The following is a 17,492-nucleotide window of genomic DNA, read 5'->3' on the forward strand; positions in this document are numbered from 1 at the left end:
GGCACGGCACAAGAACACCTCACACAGAGTTCTCTTCCGTCTTGATACGCAACAATTTTGAGGACTCCGTGGCACTTCTGAACACTCAGCAAAGAGTGTGAAGAAACTAGTCTTTCTAGAAACTCCATGACGCAAGTGAGCCTTGGCATCTTGGAGTCACAGAGAAGAGTGGAGACCATGGCAGTCTGAGGACATTATTATATCTGAGTGGCAGTGACTGAGCCCCCTGTGTCTGGAAATAGATCAGTTAGTTTCTCAAAAGCAGGGCACCTGTGAAGATTTGTGTAAAAATTCATAATTTGTATATATTGGTTTAGTTACTTTTTTGAGACAGGATCTCACGTAGCCCAAGCTGGCTTCAAACTCTCTGTATGGCCATTGGTAACTTTCACCTGATCGTCCTGCCTTCACCTCTTAAGTACCAGGGCTATAGGCATGTGCCAATACACCTTGTGTATATGGTACAGCGAATCAAACTCAGGGCTTTGTGTGTGCCAGGCCAGGACTTGGTCGAGTAAGCTCCAGCTCCAGCCCTTCGAGCATCTTCATCAGTGAGAGCTGAGTCTTGATCATTAGCTCCATTCACACTGTTCTGTAAGGCAGCTTACCTGTGTTTTCGGATGTTTCCATTGCAGGGGTGTTAAATCAGAATCTGAAACTTAGCTATCTTAAAACTTCCCTAATTCTGCCCTTCAGAGCATGGCCTAGAGTTCAGAATGGTGGCTCACACTATAATCTCAGCACTCGGGTGATAGAGGCACAAGCATCGAGAGATGGAGGTCGTTTTCAGGTATATAGCAAGTTCAAGGTCAGCCTGAGCTACGTGAGATGGAGAGAGAGAAAGGGCAAGACAGGAATCAACTCCCCATGAGGCCTCTTGAATTGGTGTGCTACGAGCATGTTGGTATAATGTGTTCATGTCTAGGTCATATGTGTGCTGTGGCCCTGGCAGCTTTCCCAGACACTATAGGATTCTCCTCTGAGTCAGTCCCAGATGGGAACTGGCAGATGCTCTCTATAAATATGGCCCCAAACCTGTCCACAGCATTCTTGGTAGAGTCTAGTTGGCACCAAGGCACTTCCCCTTTCCTGGTTCAGTTCCGCTCCTCTCTCATTGTATTTAGTCAATGGACCCTACGCTTGCTGCTTGTACAGTCACAGACAGCCTGGGCTCCGGTTCTGGTCTTGTTCCACTTCTTAGCCATGAGCTCTTAGGTTACTACTACTAAATGACTTTTTGTCTTTTTGTCTTCATTTGTAGAACAAGGAGTAAACTTGAGTCTAGATCCCGGTGTTAGCACAAGAACTAAATGAGTTCATAAGTTAAAAATGTTTATGAGTATATGTGGCACCTGGAAATGTTATGAAAGCATTAATACAGTGTAAGCATCCATGTACTAAGTACTTGGAATCACAAGTGTTCCAGATTTGGGTTCTTTAGGTATTTTGAACATTTGCTTATGTATATTGAGGTATCTTTTGGGATGAGATACAAGTCTAAAGACAAAGTTTATTTATGTTTTCTATGTACTTTATATATACTTTCTACAGATAGCCTGAAGGTATTCTTATTTTATTTTTTGTTTGTTTGTTGTTTTTTGAGACTTGGTTTTCTCTATGTTGTCCTGGCTGTCCTGGAGCTCGATCTTTAGACCAGGCTGGCCTCGAACTCAGAGGTCTGTCTGCCTCTGCCTCCCAAGTGCTGAGGTTAAATGCGTGCGCCACCACTGTCCAACTGGTAATTTTAAAACATATTTGTAGCGCTTCTGCTTTTACTACAACTCATACCACAAGATCAGCTGTGGAATTTCCCACTGTGGAATCATGTGACTAGGTAGTTCAACCTGGAAGAGACATTGCTGTATCTACTGTCATTGTGACCTGTACATGCACCATCAATGTGCTCATTCCGGGTCATTCCCGATAATGTCATGTTGAGTCCACCAACACTGCTTTTTCTAGACCCCCGCTGATGCAGCAGCCAGTCCTAAACTGTCTGGGGCCCCTGTTGCTGACCATATCCTCCATCTTGTTCCAGCGGCTATCTGCCATCAGCTAGGCTGAGGGTGTGGATGGAGAGAATATATGGTCTTTGTACTCACCAGGGTCCCAGACAAAAGAATCAAATGATGAAGTAGAGAACGAGCCCTAGGAGACTTAGGTACCAAACCCACAAAAAGCACCAAGTTTCCCATTTAATGTTTGTAGGTACTCTAATGTAGCCAGAAACCAGAAAAAAAAAAAAAAAAAACCACTAACACCCTTGTGAAGCTCACATTATTTAGTAATAAGTCCCATTTTTGTGTCCTCAAGGTCTCTGGTGGCTCTTGACTTACCCATCTTTCTCAAGCGGTATTTGTTACATTTACCAGTTCGGTGGGATTTTTTTGTAAACAGATTTACTTGTTCAGTAGTGACTCTCATCCTAGTGTCTGCTCCTCAAGGGAATATAAGCTGCATTAGGGAATCCTAGAAGGCCCTGAGAATAGCGACTGTGAAATCATGATTAGCCCTGGAAAGGCAACAAGGGCCTCCTAGCAGCAGAGGCTCAGCACCCATGGTAGAACATCCTCAGGTCCAGGTTCTGCTGTGGGTTTTTTTTGTCTCTAAAACATGGTCTCACACAGTAGCTTTGGCAGGCCCGATGTGGTCAGCTCCTTCCTAAAGGTTACTCTGCCCAAGGGCTGTCTTGCCAAAATCTAATAATCCCTGGACCTTGAGCTGCTGGAGACTGCTCAGGGAAGCACATGGGGGCAAAGCCAGTTGCGATTCTGTCGTTACAGTTCCAGCTTTGTCACGTTCTGAAATCCGTATTATCATTGTCACTTATGAAGCCTGTCCAGCAGTCAGTGCAAACAAGAAGAACTCGTGTGTGCTCATTTTTACTTAATCGGACAAAACCATCAGCTTTTGAGCTCATGGAAGCCCCGGTGTTTCCTAACTCCCACAGGAGCCTTGAAGACAGATAGATGGTAAAGTCCTGCCAAAAAAAAATACTACCCCAGTTCCAGGCTGCTTTCTTCCGGGAATCCTAGCCATGAACTGCTCCTTGAGATGTTTAGGTTCACAATCCTGCCGAAACCTTTGTGGGTTGCCAGATATCAGTTGTTGCCTCACAAGTGAAGCAAGCTGTTTCCTTGAGCATCGAGTTGTTCCCCAGCCTGGCCTCTCTGTTGAGAAAGTGCCGTATTCATAAAGAGCTCTCATGCTCCAAGTCTTTTGGCTTGTGATTTAACTGTTCAGGGAAAGCGCAGGCTGCTGTTGCGCGCTCGCTGCTGGTGATGTGTGTTAGACCGGGCGGTGGTGGCGCACGCCTTTAATCCCCAGCACTCGGGAGGCAGAGGCAGATCTCTGTGAGTTCGAGACCAGCCTGGTCTACAGAGCTAGTTCCAGGACAGGCTCCAAAGCCACAGAGAAACCCTGTCTCGAAAAACCAAATAAATAAATAAATGGCTTGTTTTTTACGGTTCCCATATATTCTTTTGTTCTTCTCCATGACTGGTTGGATCATACTTTTGCTCCGTTAGTAAAAATATTCATGCCTTTCTGAAGAACACTGTGGTCTCCAGAGTGGTCACCTGATAAAGCAGAGAAGTGTGTGGAGCTTGCTATCAGATGCATGAAGGCCTTGGTGTGGGTGTATTACAATGGGGTGGTTTAGGGCGTGCTGAGAGGTCCTCAGGGATGCCTGTCTTTTGGCTTACCAGATTTGCCTTGATAACTCTAACATCACTTGGCACAAATCTCAGAACAGTTTATGAAGTAAAGCTACCAAATGGCTTATGTTTCCATTATGGACTCTGAGAATGTGTGAGAGTGTGTGTGTGTGTGTGTGTGTGTGTGTGTGTGTGTGTGTGATTAAGGTTGCTAGTTGCTAAGAAACAATTTGTTAAGTGGAAGCCGGCTCTTGTCCAGGTATGAGCTTGGGTATTCAAGTCTTGGCGCTCACATCCAGTGCACAGGGAACCTAATCCTTCTAACTCAAAGTTGGCAAGCTGAGGAATGAGAGAGCACCCCTACCTGCCCTAAATTCACAGGACCCACTTCAAAAGACTGCTCCTCCTCAGAGGAGACTCAAAAAGGCTAAATTAGTCTTAGGTACAACTGGGCTAACCCACTGATGTGAATCCCCAAATAAGCCAGCCCATGACATCCAACTGAACTTGGTCCTGTGCATGGCAGTGTCTCTCAGCCCATCCTGGACTGTTAGTTTTGGCAAGGACACCACGACAGATAATAAATCCTGGAAGGAAAATGCGTTTGGCCTAGCATGGCTCAGCCCACTGTAATATTAGAATACAGAAAGCGGCTCTGTTTTTACACACCCTTTCACCAACTCAGCGTACATAATTTATGATTTCACTGTACAATTCCTGCAACACGACACCAAGAGTAGTCCCGCCCTCTAATTAAGTACTCTTGATAGAGAAAACGCGAAACTGACATGCAAACCGTCTCTCTGTGCCAGTGATTGATAGTGATTACATCTTTATGAACCCAGCCTAAAGGTCTCAGCTTCCTGGTGGGTGAAGTCGCCTGTAGGGCCACTTCCTGGCAGGGATCAGTGGCTGCTGACAAAACCGAAGATAACTCAGGGGCACAACGTTCGCTTCTTGAACTTTGAAGTCTTTGACTGTCTGTCCATACTTGGTCACGAATCTCTGTGACTATCCCGTGTTTCTGTGGAGCTTCCGGTCAGAATGCACATCACCTCCATGCAGAGGTTGCAATGCAGAGATGGAGTGTTGGGTAGCGGTCTCCTTGAGGTGTCCTAATTTGACATGCAGGGTTTTTTTTTTTTTTAAAGTTAGGAGTAATGAGCAACAGGACATACTTCTGGCCACATTGGTACTTGAATTAAACATAATAGCCAGAGAGAACCTTAATCCGTCACACCGTTATTTTTTAAATGTTTTTGAGACAGTGTCCTGCTCTACAGCTCAGATTGACTTCAAGCTGATAATCCTCCTGCCTCCACCTCCTCAGTGCTATGATAACGGAATATGTACCACCATGCCCAGTTGTTCAAATGTTTTTCCCTTCCTTTATTAAAAGTAAGCAAGTTTAGTCTTTGAAATAGACTGACCTCCCTGAGCCAGGTGTGCCCAGCTCATCACTGATCCTTCTTTAGTTGTACCCTTCCCCGGCTGAAGAGCGGTTGTCAGCTCATACCCCCCGCCCTTCATAGAAAGATGTTATAGGTGAATTGAGATCAGCTGGGCTGCTGGAAAGCAAACAGGTCCGTCAAGGGAGCAACAGCTGCATTAAGTGAACGCTTCAATTTGTACTCAGCTGCTGCCATCATCGCCATAGCGACCGAAGCAAGCTGGTAGAGTTAGACTCCACTGTCTTTCCTCTGTACCTTTAAGATGTCTGTTTTGTAGATGTGCGTGACATTTTCTGGTGTTTTTGCAGGTTCGGACCTGGCTTGGTCATCTACTGGTATGGATTCATCCAGGAACTGGACTGCAACCGGGAAAGGGGCATCCTGCTCAAAGCCTGCTTCCCCACAGACATTGTCACCTTAGGCCACAGCACCGCTTGACCCCAAGGATCCTGGAAGAGAAGCCGGAAGCAATGCTGCTTTCCTGCAGTATAAACTTCTGGCAACATCTGCCCTGAACTTGAGCTGAACCCTGGCTGCTGCAGTCTCAGCCCTACCTCTCTAGACAAACATATCAAAAGGTTCTGCTTTCCTTCAGCCCTGGCTGATGGGAAGAGCCAAGAACTCCGGACATAACCCGCTCACTATCGGCATCTCCGTCTCTGACACACGCTTAGTTTATAGATAGTCATAATCCTGCTTCCTTCCTGATGTGTTCTCCTTGTACACTGAGCAGAAGGAAAGGTGTGGAGACTGAAGGGTGGGGTTTTTCAGTTCTCCTCCCTGTCATCCAGTCACTTCTTTTCCTTCTAAACCTCCTACCACCTTGCCCGCCTTTCTCTGCGTGGCCGCTCTGAGAGTAGGTATTGCACTAACATCAGGGAATATTACCTAGCACAAACCTAGGAAATCTGGAGACAGGAAGTCTGTTAGAAAGTGTGCCTTCTCATTTGGGGCTCAGCAGAGCTGGACAGGGACTTCTGTGGAAACTTATGGCCTCCTGACTTGTGTGGCCTCAAGCCAAGCTGCAGAAGTCCCCCTTGACGAGAACGTCCTCTGTTCATAAAGCTTATTCGGGCCCCAAACATTTCACTGACATCACCTGAGAGGATGAGTTGCATTGTGTATGCAAACCGTGCTCCTTTGACTTGCGTGAGGCCGAGTACTAAAGCTAAGCCTCCCTGTTGACGGCGGCCCTTTGAACAGGACTGCTGGCCTGTACAATGTTGGCCACTATTTTTAAGAGATATTTTTTAAAAGCATATTCGTGAATACTGCTTTGTGTCTGCATTTTATACCAAATAATTGTGTAACACTCAAATAATTTAGACATTATAAATAATCAGCTTTGAATGAATTAAGTGTACCAGAAAAAAATCCTAGAGCGGTTTTTAAATAATCAAAATAAAAGAGATTTTGTATTTATTCACTTTAATTTATTCACTTTTATATACTGCAGACCAGACTTCAGTCAGAAGCAAAACATCAATAAAATAATTCTAAACCTATCTTTTGGAAAATTAAAAACTAATCTGTATTCACCCCTCCCCCAAATTTATTTAGTGAAACATCTTTGCCTCAGTGCTGGGAAATGTGGCTTTTCGAATGTTGAATAGATATTTTAGAAGCAAAAACAAGATTTTTAGAAACACCTTAAGCCATACACATTGATGGGTTCCTTTTGTGCCTGCTCGGTGAAAAACTTGGCCCGTCGCCTTCCTGCCGAGGGCCACAAGTGTGGCAGGTCCAAGATAGGATGTTAAGCTTTCCTGGGAGATTGCCTTAAATCACAGGCGAGAAGGGTGAGTGGTAAGGAAGCATCAGGCGGGTTCTGTGTATGAATCGGATGATTTGAGACCACGACTATGTTGCCTTTCTACACACGCTTTAACGAAAGATGTTAAAATCTGGTTTGACAGCATGCCCTAAGCCACTGGTTTTGTTTGTCTTGGGCGAGGGGTGGGGGTAAGTTGGGGGTAAATTACATGTATCTGCACAGATATTGAATATCCTGCTAGACCCTTGTCAAAGATTTGCTTGTTTTAACATTAGCCTAATTTATGATTAGCATACACAAATAAAATTTAAAAGCTCCAAAGGTGCTTGCATTTTCTGTTGATTCTTCTACATGGAACCCTGACATTATGAAAACGTTCTGGTAGCCCCAACAGAAGACACTGCCTTGTATTTATGAGTGGCGCTTCCCAGTTGGGCCCCTCAAAGCAAGAAAGCAACCAACAGTAAATTACATTCTATGGTAAGGTTATGGAGTTACTCCGAAACTAGTGTGATCCTTGTGTGTTTGAATTATAGACATGTGGAAAAGAAAGAATGTCGCTCCCAGGTGAGAAGCTTAAAACCTCTTGGTCACTTCTTTCATCTTAAAAACACTTATTTGGGGACTGGAGAGATGTTCAGCAGTTAAGAGCATTTGCTGCTTTTGCAGAGAACCAGGATCAAATCCCAGCACCAACATGGCAGCTCACAGCTACTTGTAATCCAGTTCCAGGAGATCCAGTGGCCTCCATGGGTAGCAGTCATGCATATGGTATACATACATACTTACGGGCAAAATGCTCATACACATAAAATTTAGAAAAATTTTTTTAAATGCTTAGCCGTACAGCATTTACATGTGTTTGCTTGTTTATTTTTTTTTTTAATGTAGGCAATCCAAACATCAGCCCCAGGACAGCGGTGATGGATAGCTTACTTTTATGGCTGTCATCATGAGAACATTAATGTTAAAGCAAAATCTTTAATATTTTTGTGAACCATTTTGTACACTGTGCTGATGAACCGTGCCATGCCAGGATACAGGAATATGAGTAAAACATAGCTCTGAGTGGTGCTCCCTCTGCCACAGAGACTTACACAACTGCACCCACAAACACATCAGACCCCTTTGAAGAGTGGAGAGGGGTCGACACGAACAAAGCCAATGCGCCTGACATTCAAAGGTGCCTGTGTAGACTCCTCCCCTTTATCCTTCTCTCTCCCTTCCTAAAATCACAAGCAATTGAGACTCTTTCTTTGACCTTCAGCATGTGTGTGTAAACTTACAGATGCAGCAGATTCGGGGTTCTGAAGCCCACCTCTAGGAAAAGTAATCGTTTTAAGTAGGAGTGTGTACCTCCTCGTCACCTGCAAGGCTTGCTGCCTCTCTGAAAAAGATAATAATGAATGATTTGTCTTTGGGGATCGCATTAACTCATGAGAGCCACCAGGGAGGAGACTGCTTAGAGCCCTGATGAGGTAGCCTAAATAGTCCCCTGGCTGGCTCCACTAATTGACACAGCACCAAAGTGAACAGTTGCCTTGACTCTCCCTGGGGAGCTACACCCACTGTTTGCTTTCTGCATCAGAACCAAGATCGCTGATGTTTGTGTGTTTGGACCTGCTTCAGGCCCAGAGCTCTGGTTAGATGAAATTTGCTGCAGGCTGTGTGTTCTTCCTTCCTGGTCGTCTTCGCTTTCATTACCCTCCTGAGTTTCCATCCACGTGGATACGCCTTCCCACTCGCCTCTTTGTTTTTTGTAGACAATGATCCCTGAAGCAAGATAAATCTCGAAACCCCTGAGAAGTGGCACCTGACCTGATCAATCCAAGTAAAAGTGACACGCACATCACAAGCCACCACACCAGGTGCACACCAGCACCTGGAAGACCCTACTTAGAATAAAGTTGTGTATTTCCTATGAGATTGATGCCTTAAGTGAATGCTTGGCAAAAGGAGCCAATGAAGCTGGACATGCATTTGGTAGATGAGCAGGCAGATAATCTATGAGTCCAAAGCCAAGACCTGGTTGATAGCAATTTCCAAGCCAGCCAGGGCTATAGTGTGAGCCTCTGTCTCAAAAAACTAAAATAAATCTCCAAAGAAGCCAAGACATGGAAGATTTTACAGTGTGTTTGAGCCCGCATGATTGTGTTCAGCTGATCATAGTTGTGAATTAAAATAGTAAAATTTCTGTCTGGCTCGGTGAGTCACTTTGCCCCATTATTGTGGGGCAGCTTGCCATGGCCCATGTCTCTGAGAGGAGACTGCTTCACAGAATAACTATTCGGGGACAAGAATGGGAGGAGATGCTCTCCCCCTGGGCACATTCTTGACTAGGGTTAAGGAACAAAGTCAGGGGAAATTTACCAGGCAAACTATGGGCGTGTGCCCACCGTGTCAGCACTGGGACACGGGCACAAGCTGCCTTTCTCAACCTGAAGCACTCTTAGGTCAAGGAAGGGTCATGCGTGACACAGTTGAGCCTGGCTAATCATCTTCCTGACCCTCCTGTCACTAGGAAACCCAATCTGAGGCCGTTTGGTGAAGAGAGTGCCTGATCCTAAAGGTTAAATGAGGAAGATGGGATTAGGAATGAAATAATAACCAGAAGGGCCTGCGTCCCCCTTGTGCTTTGTGCTTTCCTGCTATTGTTGGGAATATGGCCGTGAGACAAAGGACCGCTGAGGTCAAGCACTATAAATTACAGATTTCATACAATAGTCCTCCACTAAAATGATTTCAAAGCTTGATCAAAGTAATTCCAAAGAGCCTTTTAAAACTTCTCTACAATACGTGGGGGCAGGAAGTGCTCACTTGGTGCCTTGATTTGTTTCAGTCAGGGTAGCAGGGTTCAATCTTGGTGCCATGCCTACTTTATATAAAACCCAAATCATTGATAAGGTGAGTGTAGCGTGTGCTTCTTATGTAAGGACAAAGGCTGTTGTTTTACTTACCCACACCAACTAAACATTTGGAATCGCTTTTACAGAAAAGATACATATAATTGATTTTTTTTACAGGAGTATTACTTGACCGTACTTATGTCCCCAAAGTATTTTCTAAACCAGATCTACTTCCTATGCTTAGTGGGGCTTATTTGGCGTTTTAACAAGGCAACAGCTATGTTTCTCTTTCCTTTTCCCTCACTTGGCTTTCTTCTCAGTGGTCTTGTGTCTTAGACAAGGCTGATGGGAACTAGGCTAGTGGCAGCAAGGCCGAGAGGCCTCACTTCAGCTGCATACCCAGTGAAGGAGGATGAAGGTAGCCACGTCAGGCGCAACTGGTGGCCCACGCTACTGGGTCAGATCACCTTTGCTTCTTTAAAGGAAGGTCATTGTGAAAAGCTGGCATGAAATATAACCACGTCAATTAAGTAATAACAGTTGAAGTTCAACATGGAATTGAGGGCCAAACATGAAGCCAGCGACCATTAAACCAGAACGGCCATTAATTCTCCTAAAAACTGCTGTTGCTTAAAGGTATTGCTAGAAAGACTTGCACTGATGCTTGGGGGAGAGGGGCCTTTGTTATTTTTCATATCCAACATAAATTCATTCAGAAGTAATTTAGTATGTCTGGGTAGACTTCCTGGTTTTTTTTCTTTTTTATTAAAATTCTTTTGGAAGGCATCAAAATCCAGTCAAAACCCTAACACTTTACAGGAAACCGTAGTTCTTTTCTGAGTTAACTGAAACCCGAACACGACTCGAGTTCACAGTCAGTATCTCAACAGTCGGATTACTTGCTGTTTGTTTAATGTAAGATCTGCAGTTAGATTATTATCTTCAGAGGGAAGAAATCACATCTGTTTGGTTGACTTCTCTATGCTCTGGGTCCTATCAAAATTCCTGGTACAGAGAGCTGTTCAGTGAGCGCTATATGATGAAATGATTGCTAAATTTATATTGAACGTGTCCTCGTTTTCATCACACAAATAATTGGAGCTACTTCTCCCTTTTTTTTTTCAGCTAGAAAATAAACATAGTCACAGGAGCATATATGTTGATATTAAAGAATTAATTACTTTAAATTTCTCCGAAAATCTCAGAACAAATTTATGAAGAAGAGTTTTTGAGACGTGCTCAATTTTAAGGGGAATTCCTTATCATTTTGTCACATTTGCGGAAAAGTACCCCAAGATTTTATCCACCGAATAGCTAAATGAAGAGATCAGAAACTGTACTGTTCTTTTAAAGATAGACTTACCTTTCTTTATATTTTCAATTCTATTTTTCAAAATAATTGCCCTTAGCATCCTATCAGGCACCCAAATCCAGGTTTTTCACACACAGATTTGGGGCTGCTTGGGGGTATTGTCAGGGTCCCTCAAACTGCCGCTTTTCATTGCTTCCTCTTGTAATATCTGGTTAATGGCAAAATGCTTCCAGGCCACGAAAGTGGTTGGCTGGCTCTAGGGAAAGTATCTCTGGTCCTATGTCTGTCGGATCTGACCTTTGAAGAGTTGCAATCCACAGTCTACTCAGTGGGTGTGTCCTTATTAGTCCTTAATTCCGCTGTTTCAGCCTGGGAAAGCCAGAGGCTTCTATTTCCTCTTGTGCTGGAAACTTATAGCTCCGTTTCAAGGGCTCGCATGAACATCTGGAGGGATCTGACCCATAGTACAGGTACCAATGAGACCCGCCCATCTTATTCCATATTCTTGATCTATTTCTAGATTATATAAGGCTATTCAAGACACAAATAGTTACCTAGCACTTCTGAAACCCTAGCCCCCAGCACTGCTTAACCCACGGTGGTACATGCCTGTAAAGCCAGCGCTTAGGAGGCAGAGAAATTCAAAGTCATCTTTAGCTAAGAGTTTGAGGCCATCCTGCTATATTCGAATGGATAATTAACTGTTGTTGAACAATAAAACAGTGCAAGGAGTGGCCCCATGGAGGTGAGACCACTGTTTTCACGGAAAACTGAGTTGTTGACTAATTATATTCCTCTTGTTCGCTTTGACATGATCCTTGAATGTGTCTTCCAATGGTCAAGGAGAAAAGCAGAAAGAGGACAGGGTGGATGAAGGAGCTCACACAAAGGAAACACCTTTTCAGCCGGTTCCTTCTGATGTCTTAAGAGACGTGGAGAAAGGGAACCCAGCTCATTAGCAAGGATAAGAAGTCTGGCTCCTAAACTCAGAATTTGGGAATTCAAAGGCACCAGAGGCTTCATTTGCCTGAAGAAACAAGTCAAGAGAGGTCATGTGACCTGTTCAAAGTCACGAGGCTTCTTGATGAAGAACAAAGCCAGCATCTCCCTCTCCTGACCTCTTGTGTTTTGTCTTCTACTATATAATACTGTGCTTTTGTTGCTTTAGCACGACCTAGACTCACATGTCAAGAGGGAACTTCAGTTGAGGAACTGCCCAGATCAGACTGGCCTGTGACCATGTCGGTAAAGAGAGTGTCTTCACTGATGACTGTGGGCAGCACCATGTCTAGGCTGGTGAAGCTGCATGCAGTATCTACTAAGACAGACAGCTGAGCATGGGTCGGAGCGTGAGCCAGTGAGCATCACTCCTCCATGGCTTTTGCTTCAGTTCCTGCTGGAGTTTCTGTCCTGACCTTCCTCAGGGATGGATGGTGAACCAGAATTACAACCCGAAATAAAACCCCTTCCCCCTCACAAGTCGCTTTTGCCCATGGTGTTTACCACAGCAAAGCAAATGGCAACAGGGTCGTCACTTGCTCCGCAAAATTTCCAATAGCTTAAAGTATGTTTCTAATTCACTAACAAAAGGTCCTGGTTTATTTTTAGTAATCACTTTTGAACCTTACCGTGTAGGTCCTGCCCAGATACTGGAATTTCTATAGTAGATAAGAGCTGGGATTTTTTCTTCATATCCACATTTATTTACACCTTTAGTGCTCCTCCGCTAACAGCTAGGCTCTTTACATTGGCCTCTGAAAATGGCATGGAAACATTGGAGGCAGACCTCCTCTGGCCAACCTACAATTAATTGCTTCTTCCTTACACTGGGGTGGGGGATAAAAACCTCAGGTTGCATTTACCATGTTTTCTTACTCTAAAGATACGATGATATTTAAAATAACTGATCACCCCTAGGAAAGATCAACTCCCTAATCAACATAGAAAGTTTTAGAACTCTAGTCAGGAGAGCCCAGAGGCAAGCAGTCTCTGCAGCAGTCCGGAGTCCCTGCCTCTCTCTCCTAGCAGGCAGCCTACCTGCTAAAGGCTTCAGGCTTCCTCTGTAAACTGAAATAATACCTATCACGCATGCCTGTTACGGGGATTAAATAAGATTAGTGTTTAATACACCATAAATCACATCTGTTCTGAAACTGGCATCACAATAGCTGGGTTACATATTATATAACTATTAATAAATTACCGCTACATAGAAGGATCCATTTCAGGGCCTGGGGAGACAGACAGCTCAGAGGGGAAAGTGCTTGCTGCTGGTACGTGAGGATCTGTGTTTGGAGCCACAGAGCTCATGCAAAAGCTGGTTCAGGTACCTAGGCTGTAACCGCAGCACTGTGAGGGGAGGAAGGGTGGTGGCCCACACATCCTGGGACTCTAGCTGCCATGATGCACTGCGCGGTCAAGGAGAGACTCTGCTTCAAAAATGAAGACGGTAGGTGATAAAGCGAGACACCTGGTGTTGCTCTATAGCCTCCATGTGTGTACAAACAGGTGAGTGTACTATATACCCATGTGCCCAGACAGCCATGCACCCCACACACACACAGAGGAAGCATATTTCACAAACAATACACACCATTTAAAAGCTGTGTTTTCTGTGCTGGCTTAGCAGCCATTGTGAAGTGGAGAGCTTTGCCTTCTGCTTTCCCGAAGCCCATCCGGAAGAACACCATTTGCCAGGGGTTGAGAGCAGCAGGGGGAGATCACCCTCTGAGAGAAGACACATGTTGGCTTGCCTGTTTGCTCAGACAGATGTCCAGTTTACATTCCTGTGCTCCTGAGGAGCGCAGAGACAGCCAGCCTGTGTTTCTTTTGATAGTGACAGTAACCTTTGCCATAAATACAGCCTCGGCAGCCAGACGGGGCAGGAAGCAGCCGGTACTTACGCAGGTGATTGACAGCCCAAGGCCTGTGCGCCACATGCACCCCTAAACATGCATGGGTTTGTCATCACAGAAAAGCTTTTTTTTGAGGGGGGGGGTGTGCTGAAACACCTTCTCAAGGCCATTGCTAATTCAATGAAACAAACACATTGGTGCTACCTGAATTTAATTTTTTTAGAAAAAAGAAAAACGGCAAAACTGAGGGAAGTTGGAGAAATTAGTGGCCTACTCCTGGATTCTCTCTCTGATGATTGTGACATTATTTGGAATGTTTCGGGGTTTTTGTTTGTTTGAAGACACAACTTTCACTAGCGTTCCACTCCCACATATAAATCTCATCAGACGACAGGCAAGCCAACGTTTTTGGCTTTTTGTTTTGTGTTTTTTTTTTTTTTAAGGAACATTTCACAAATTTGCATGTCATCCTTGCACAGCAGCCATGCTAATCTTCTCTGTATTGTTCCAATTTTAGTATATGTGCTGCTGAAGGGAGCACTTTTTTTCTTTTCTTTTTTTTCTTCCTCTTTTTTTTTTTTTTTTTTTTTTTTTTGCAGTTGAAGAGCATTCATGCTCTCCTCATAAAACTGTGTGGTGGCGGCAGGGTGTAAATTGGCTTCCCATTGGCTGCTGAAAACACTGGGACAAACTGTGAGTCTCAGAGCGGGTGGTGCCTTGCACCAGGACTTCAGGAGCACCGTCACTGAGCAGTCGGGAGCACGGTCCACTAAGTCAATCTGTACCTCTCCGGGTATGTGGGTGCTCTTCCATCCTCTTCAGAGAGCCTGCCAAATCCAGTCTCACATCATGTAGATTCTAAAGAGACTGGGTGATTTCGCTTTGTCCATTCTAGACTCTGAAAAATGAAAAATATTCCTGAAATATTAAAATGTATGTCCAGCAAGCCACAAAAATTCAATGGTAGATTATCCAGACTGACCAGCCGTCAACATACAGAAAATCTCTCTCTGTTTTAGGGTTGTTGTATGCATCCCAAAGAAGAGGAGTGCAAAAATACCAATGAGGGGGCCCCCACACACGCCCTGCTTCAGTCACAGGGTGACAAGTTAGAGGAAAAGTTCTAGGTGGCTTCACTGAGGTCCCATTCCATCCAGATGTCTCTTTCTCATGCAGATGTTTTGCAGACTGGTAAGACCGCCATTTTCCCAGCAGTATCCAGGATGCTGGAGCAGGAAGCTGGCAAATCAAGGCTAGCCTGAGCTATGCAGTAAGACCCTGTCTTAAACAGAGAAAAGTTTGAAATGGAGAAGGAAAGGAAAAAGAGATCTCTTTTTTACTTTTTGCTCACACAAAGTGAACGCTGAGCAGAACAGTCCTTGGGAATGACTTTGCAATGGGTCCATTTTGCACGGTAGATTATATAGTGTGGGAAGGAGTTAGATTCAATATTCAAATTTGAAGTTTTCAGATTCATTTACATTGAAACAAGTTTGGCCTGGTAATTTTTAAAACTGTCCTGAAATTCACTGATCTGATTATTTAATGGGTTGTATGTATTTAATTGTGTGTGTGTACGCACATGTGCGTATGTGTGATGCTGGGAGCTATGCCGTGGGTCTGGTAGGTGGTTTAATAGTGAACTATATCTCCAGCTCTTTGACCTGGTGGTTAGCTAAGCCTCATTTAAGTTTTTGACATCACCAAAGTGTTCACTCCTTCACTTATAAGCTTGTTTGTGTTTCTAGAAATATGGTGGGGATGGGACTTCTGGGTGCTGTAGGAAGCATAATTCCCCCTAGGCTGGCATTGAAGACTCTCTAGAAACATCCTGATTGGCTCTCTTCTTCTAGGATGGTCCATGTAGCTTCCTAGAGGACCCATTATGTCAGGTACAGAACAGTAAAGAGGCCCTGAGGACAGGACCTTACAGAGGCAGTTGTCTGTTCCTGCCTGCCTAGAACAGAGAGGACACATGGCAGAGACAAGTTACACAAACTGCCCTCTCCAAGAGTTCTCTCTCTCTTTCTTCTCTCCCTCGGTCTCCCCCAACATCCCCTTTCTCTCCATCCTTTCTAACAGAATGCAGCTTTATCCTGGGACTGGAAGATGTTTTATCATTTCGTCGTCAGGAGGATGAGCCTAGTACTGAACCCTCAGCACCACTGCACAGGAGTGGGTGAACGCTTCCGCTGATGTCCCAGGTTTTCTTCTCTGATGAAAGCAAGGCCTTCCTCTTCTATGATTTCCACCCTTTCAGTGTTAGGATGGGAAGGGGAGAGGTGCGGTAGCCATCTGTGACCCATGAGGAAAAATTGCCAGAACTGCTAAGCCAGGTTAGTCTTGCAATCCCTCACACCTGAACAAAAAGCAAACCCATCTTTCCCCACTGCTATTCATAGGAATTCTGTTGCTTGCACCCAGCTGCATTCCCCACTGAAGCAAACATCATGGGAATGACCTGAACAGGCTCCCTGAGAATCTCATTCTGTTCCACGAGAGATATGTGGTCAAAATTTCTACCCAATTTACTGACTTATCAGACATGTCTAGAGACACTGACCCTTGACCTAAATTCTGCGAGTACTAAGAAGGAAGCTAATTCTCTTTCAAGAAAAGAAAAACCCTGTAATTTATTAAGTAGCAAACCAGCATTCTTTGATGGTCGGTCAAGGGCCTAAAGCCTCCAGGAGTATCATTAACTGTGATGCGGGGTGGGAGAGATGGCTCCGTGGTTCTACATACTGGCTGCTCTTGCAGATGGTCTAGGTTTGATTCCAAGCACAAACATGGTGGCTCTCAGTCATATGTAACCCCTTTCCGATGGATCCAATGCTCTCTTCTGACCTCCATAGTTACTTCACTAGGGTGGTACACAGACACATAGGAAGTAAAAAGCACCATACACATAAAATAAAATTAAAATTAACAATGCAAAAATTTGTTAGAGAGTAAAGGGTCTCGCTAGAGATCTGTGGAAACACATCTCAGTGACATAGTATCATTTTGGGGTAATCGTTTCTTTTATTCTCCTCCCATCACCACTTCCATAAGAGAACAGTATTTTCACTGAACTATATGATTGAATATGCAGTCTATTTTCTTTATTTCTAATTTTGATAGTGCATTTTAAATATTACCTTAGTGAGGACTGAACCAACTGGGATAGGTTGGTAATATACCTCTAACTCAAACAGGCAGGATCATCTATGAAACAGGAGACAAAGCCCAGTCCTGGAGTCTAGGAACTTCAGCCCAGACACAGGGTTCCACCTACAGATCCAGCCTTCACAGGTTCCTCCAAGTTTAGCAATTTTTTTTTGCTTCCTTAGGACCCAAATGTTCTCCAGTAACTATGGAGAAAGTTAGTACCACCCGAGTTTAGTTTGCAAAGATTGAAACATTTGATGCGTCTAAAGCGCTGATGACAGGACCAAGTACAGGAGTCCTTGATAAACATAGCTGCCACTAGTACCTCTTTTCCAAATAGGGTCATGGGGACTCATAGATGTTAAGCAATTTGTCTAGTAAGATATTAGACAAGTCAGTTCACTACTTGGGAGGCAGAGACAGGAGGATCTCTGAGTTCTGAGTTCTA

At 44.3% G+C, this 17,492-nt stretch overlaps 1 protein-coding gene and 1 non-coding gene across 3 annotated transcripts in view; one reads left to right on the forward strand and one right to left on the reverse strand.

Moving 5' to 3' along the window:
• Positions 1-7,193, forward strand: part of Cdin1 (CDAN1 interacting nuclease 1) — a 213,810-nt gene extending 206,617 nt beyond the window's left edge. The window contains exon 12 of one of the 2 annotated variants that reach the window (XR_005976686.1): positions 5,416-5,439. Coding sequence is in view for 1 of the 2 variants with exons in the window: in XM_041679308.1 (XP_041535242.1) it covers positions 5,416-5,545 (130 nt within the window). In the remaining variant the exon portion in view is untranslated. Of the gene's footprint in view, positions 1-5,415 lie in introns of both variants that reach the window. The other variant, XM_041679308.1, reaches the window with a different exon arrangement.
• A 7,135-nt stretch (positions 7,194-14,328) lies between these two features.
• LOC121465896 lies at positions 14,329-14,435 on the reverse strand. The gene has a single exon (XR_005976691.1). It is a non-coding gene; the product is annotated as a U6 spliceosomal RNA (small nuclear RNA).
• Positions 14,436-17,492: the final 3,057 nt, after the last annotated feature.

The sequence above is a fragment of the Microtus oregoni genome, unplaced genomic scaffold, assembly GCF_018167655.1.
Source record: "Microtus oregoni isolate MIOR12 unplaced genomic scaffold, Mior012 000031F_ref0000149, whole genome shotgun sequence".
Classification (NCBI taxonomy): domain Eukaryota; kingdom Metazoa; phylum Chordata; class Mammalia; order Rodentia; family Cricetidae; genus Microtus; species Microtus oregoni.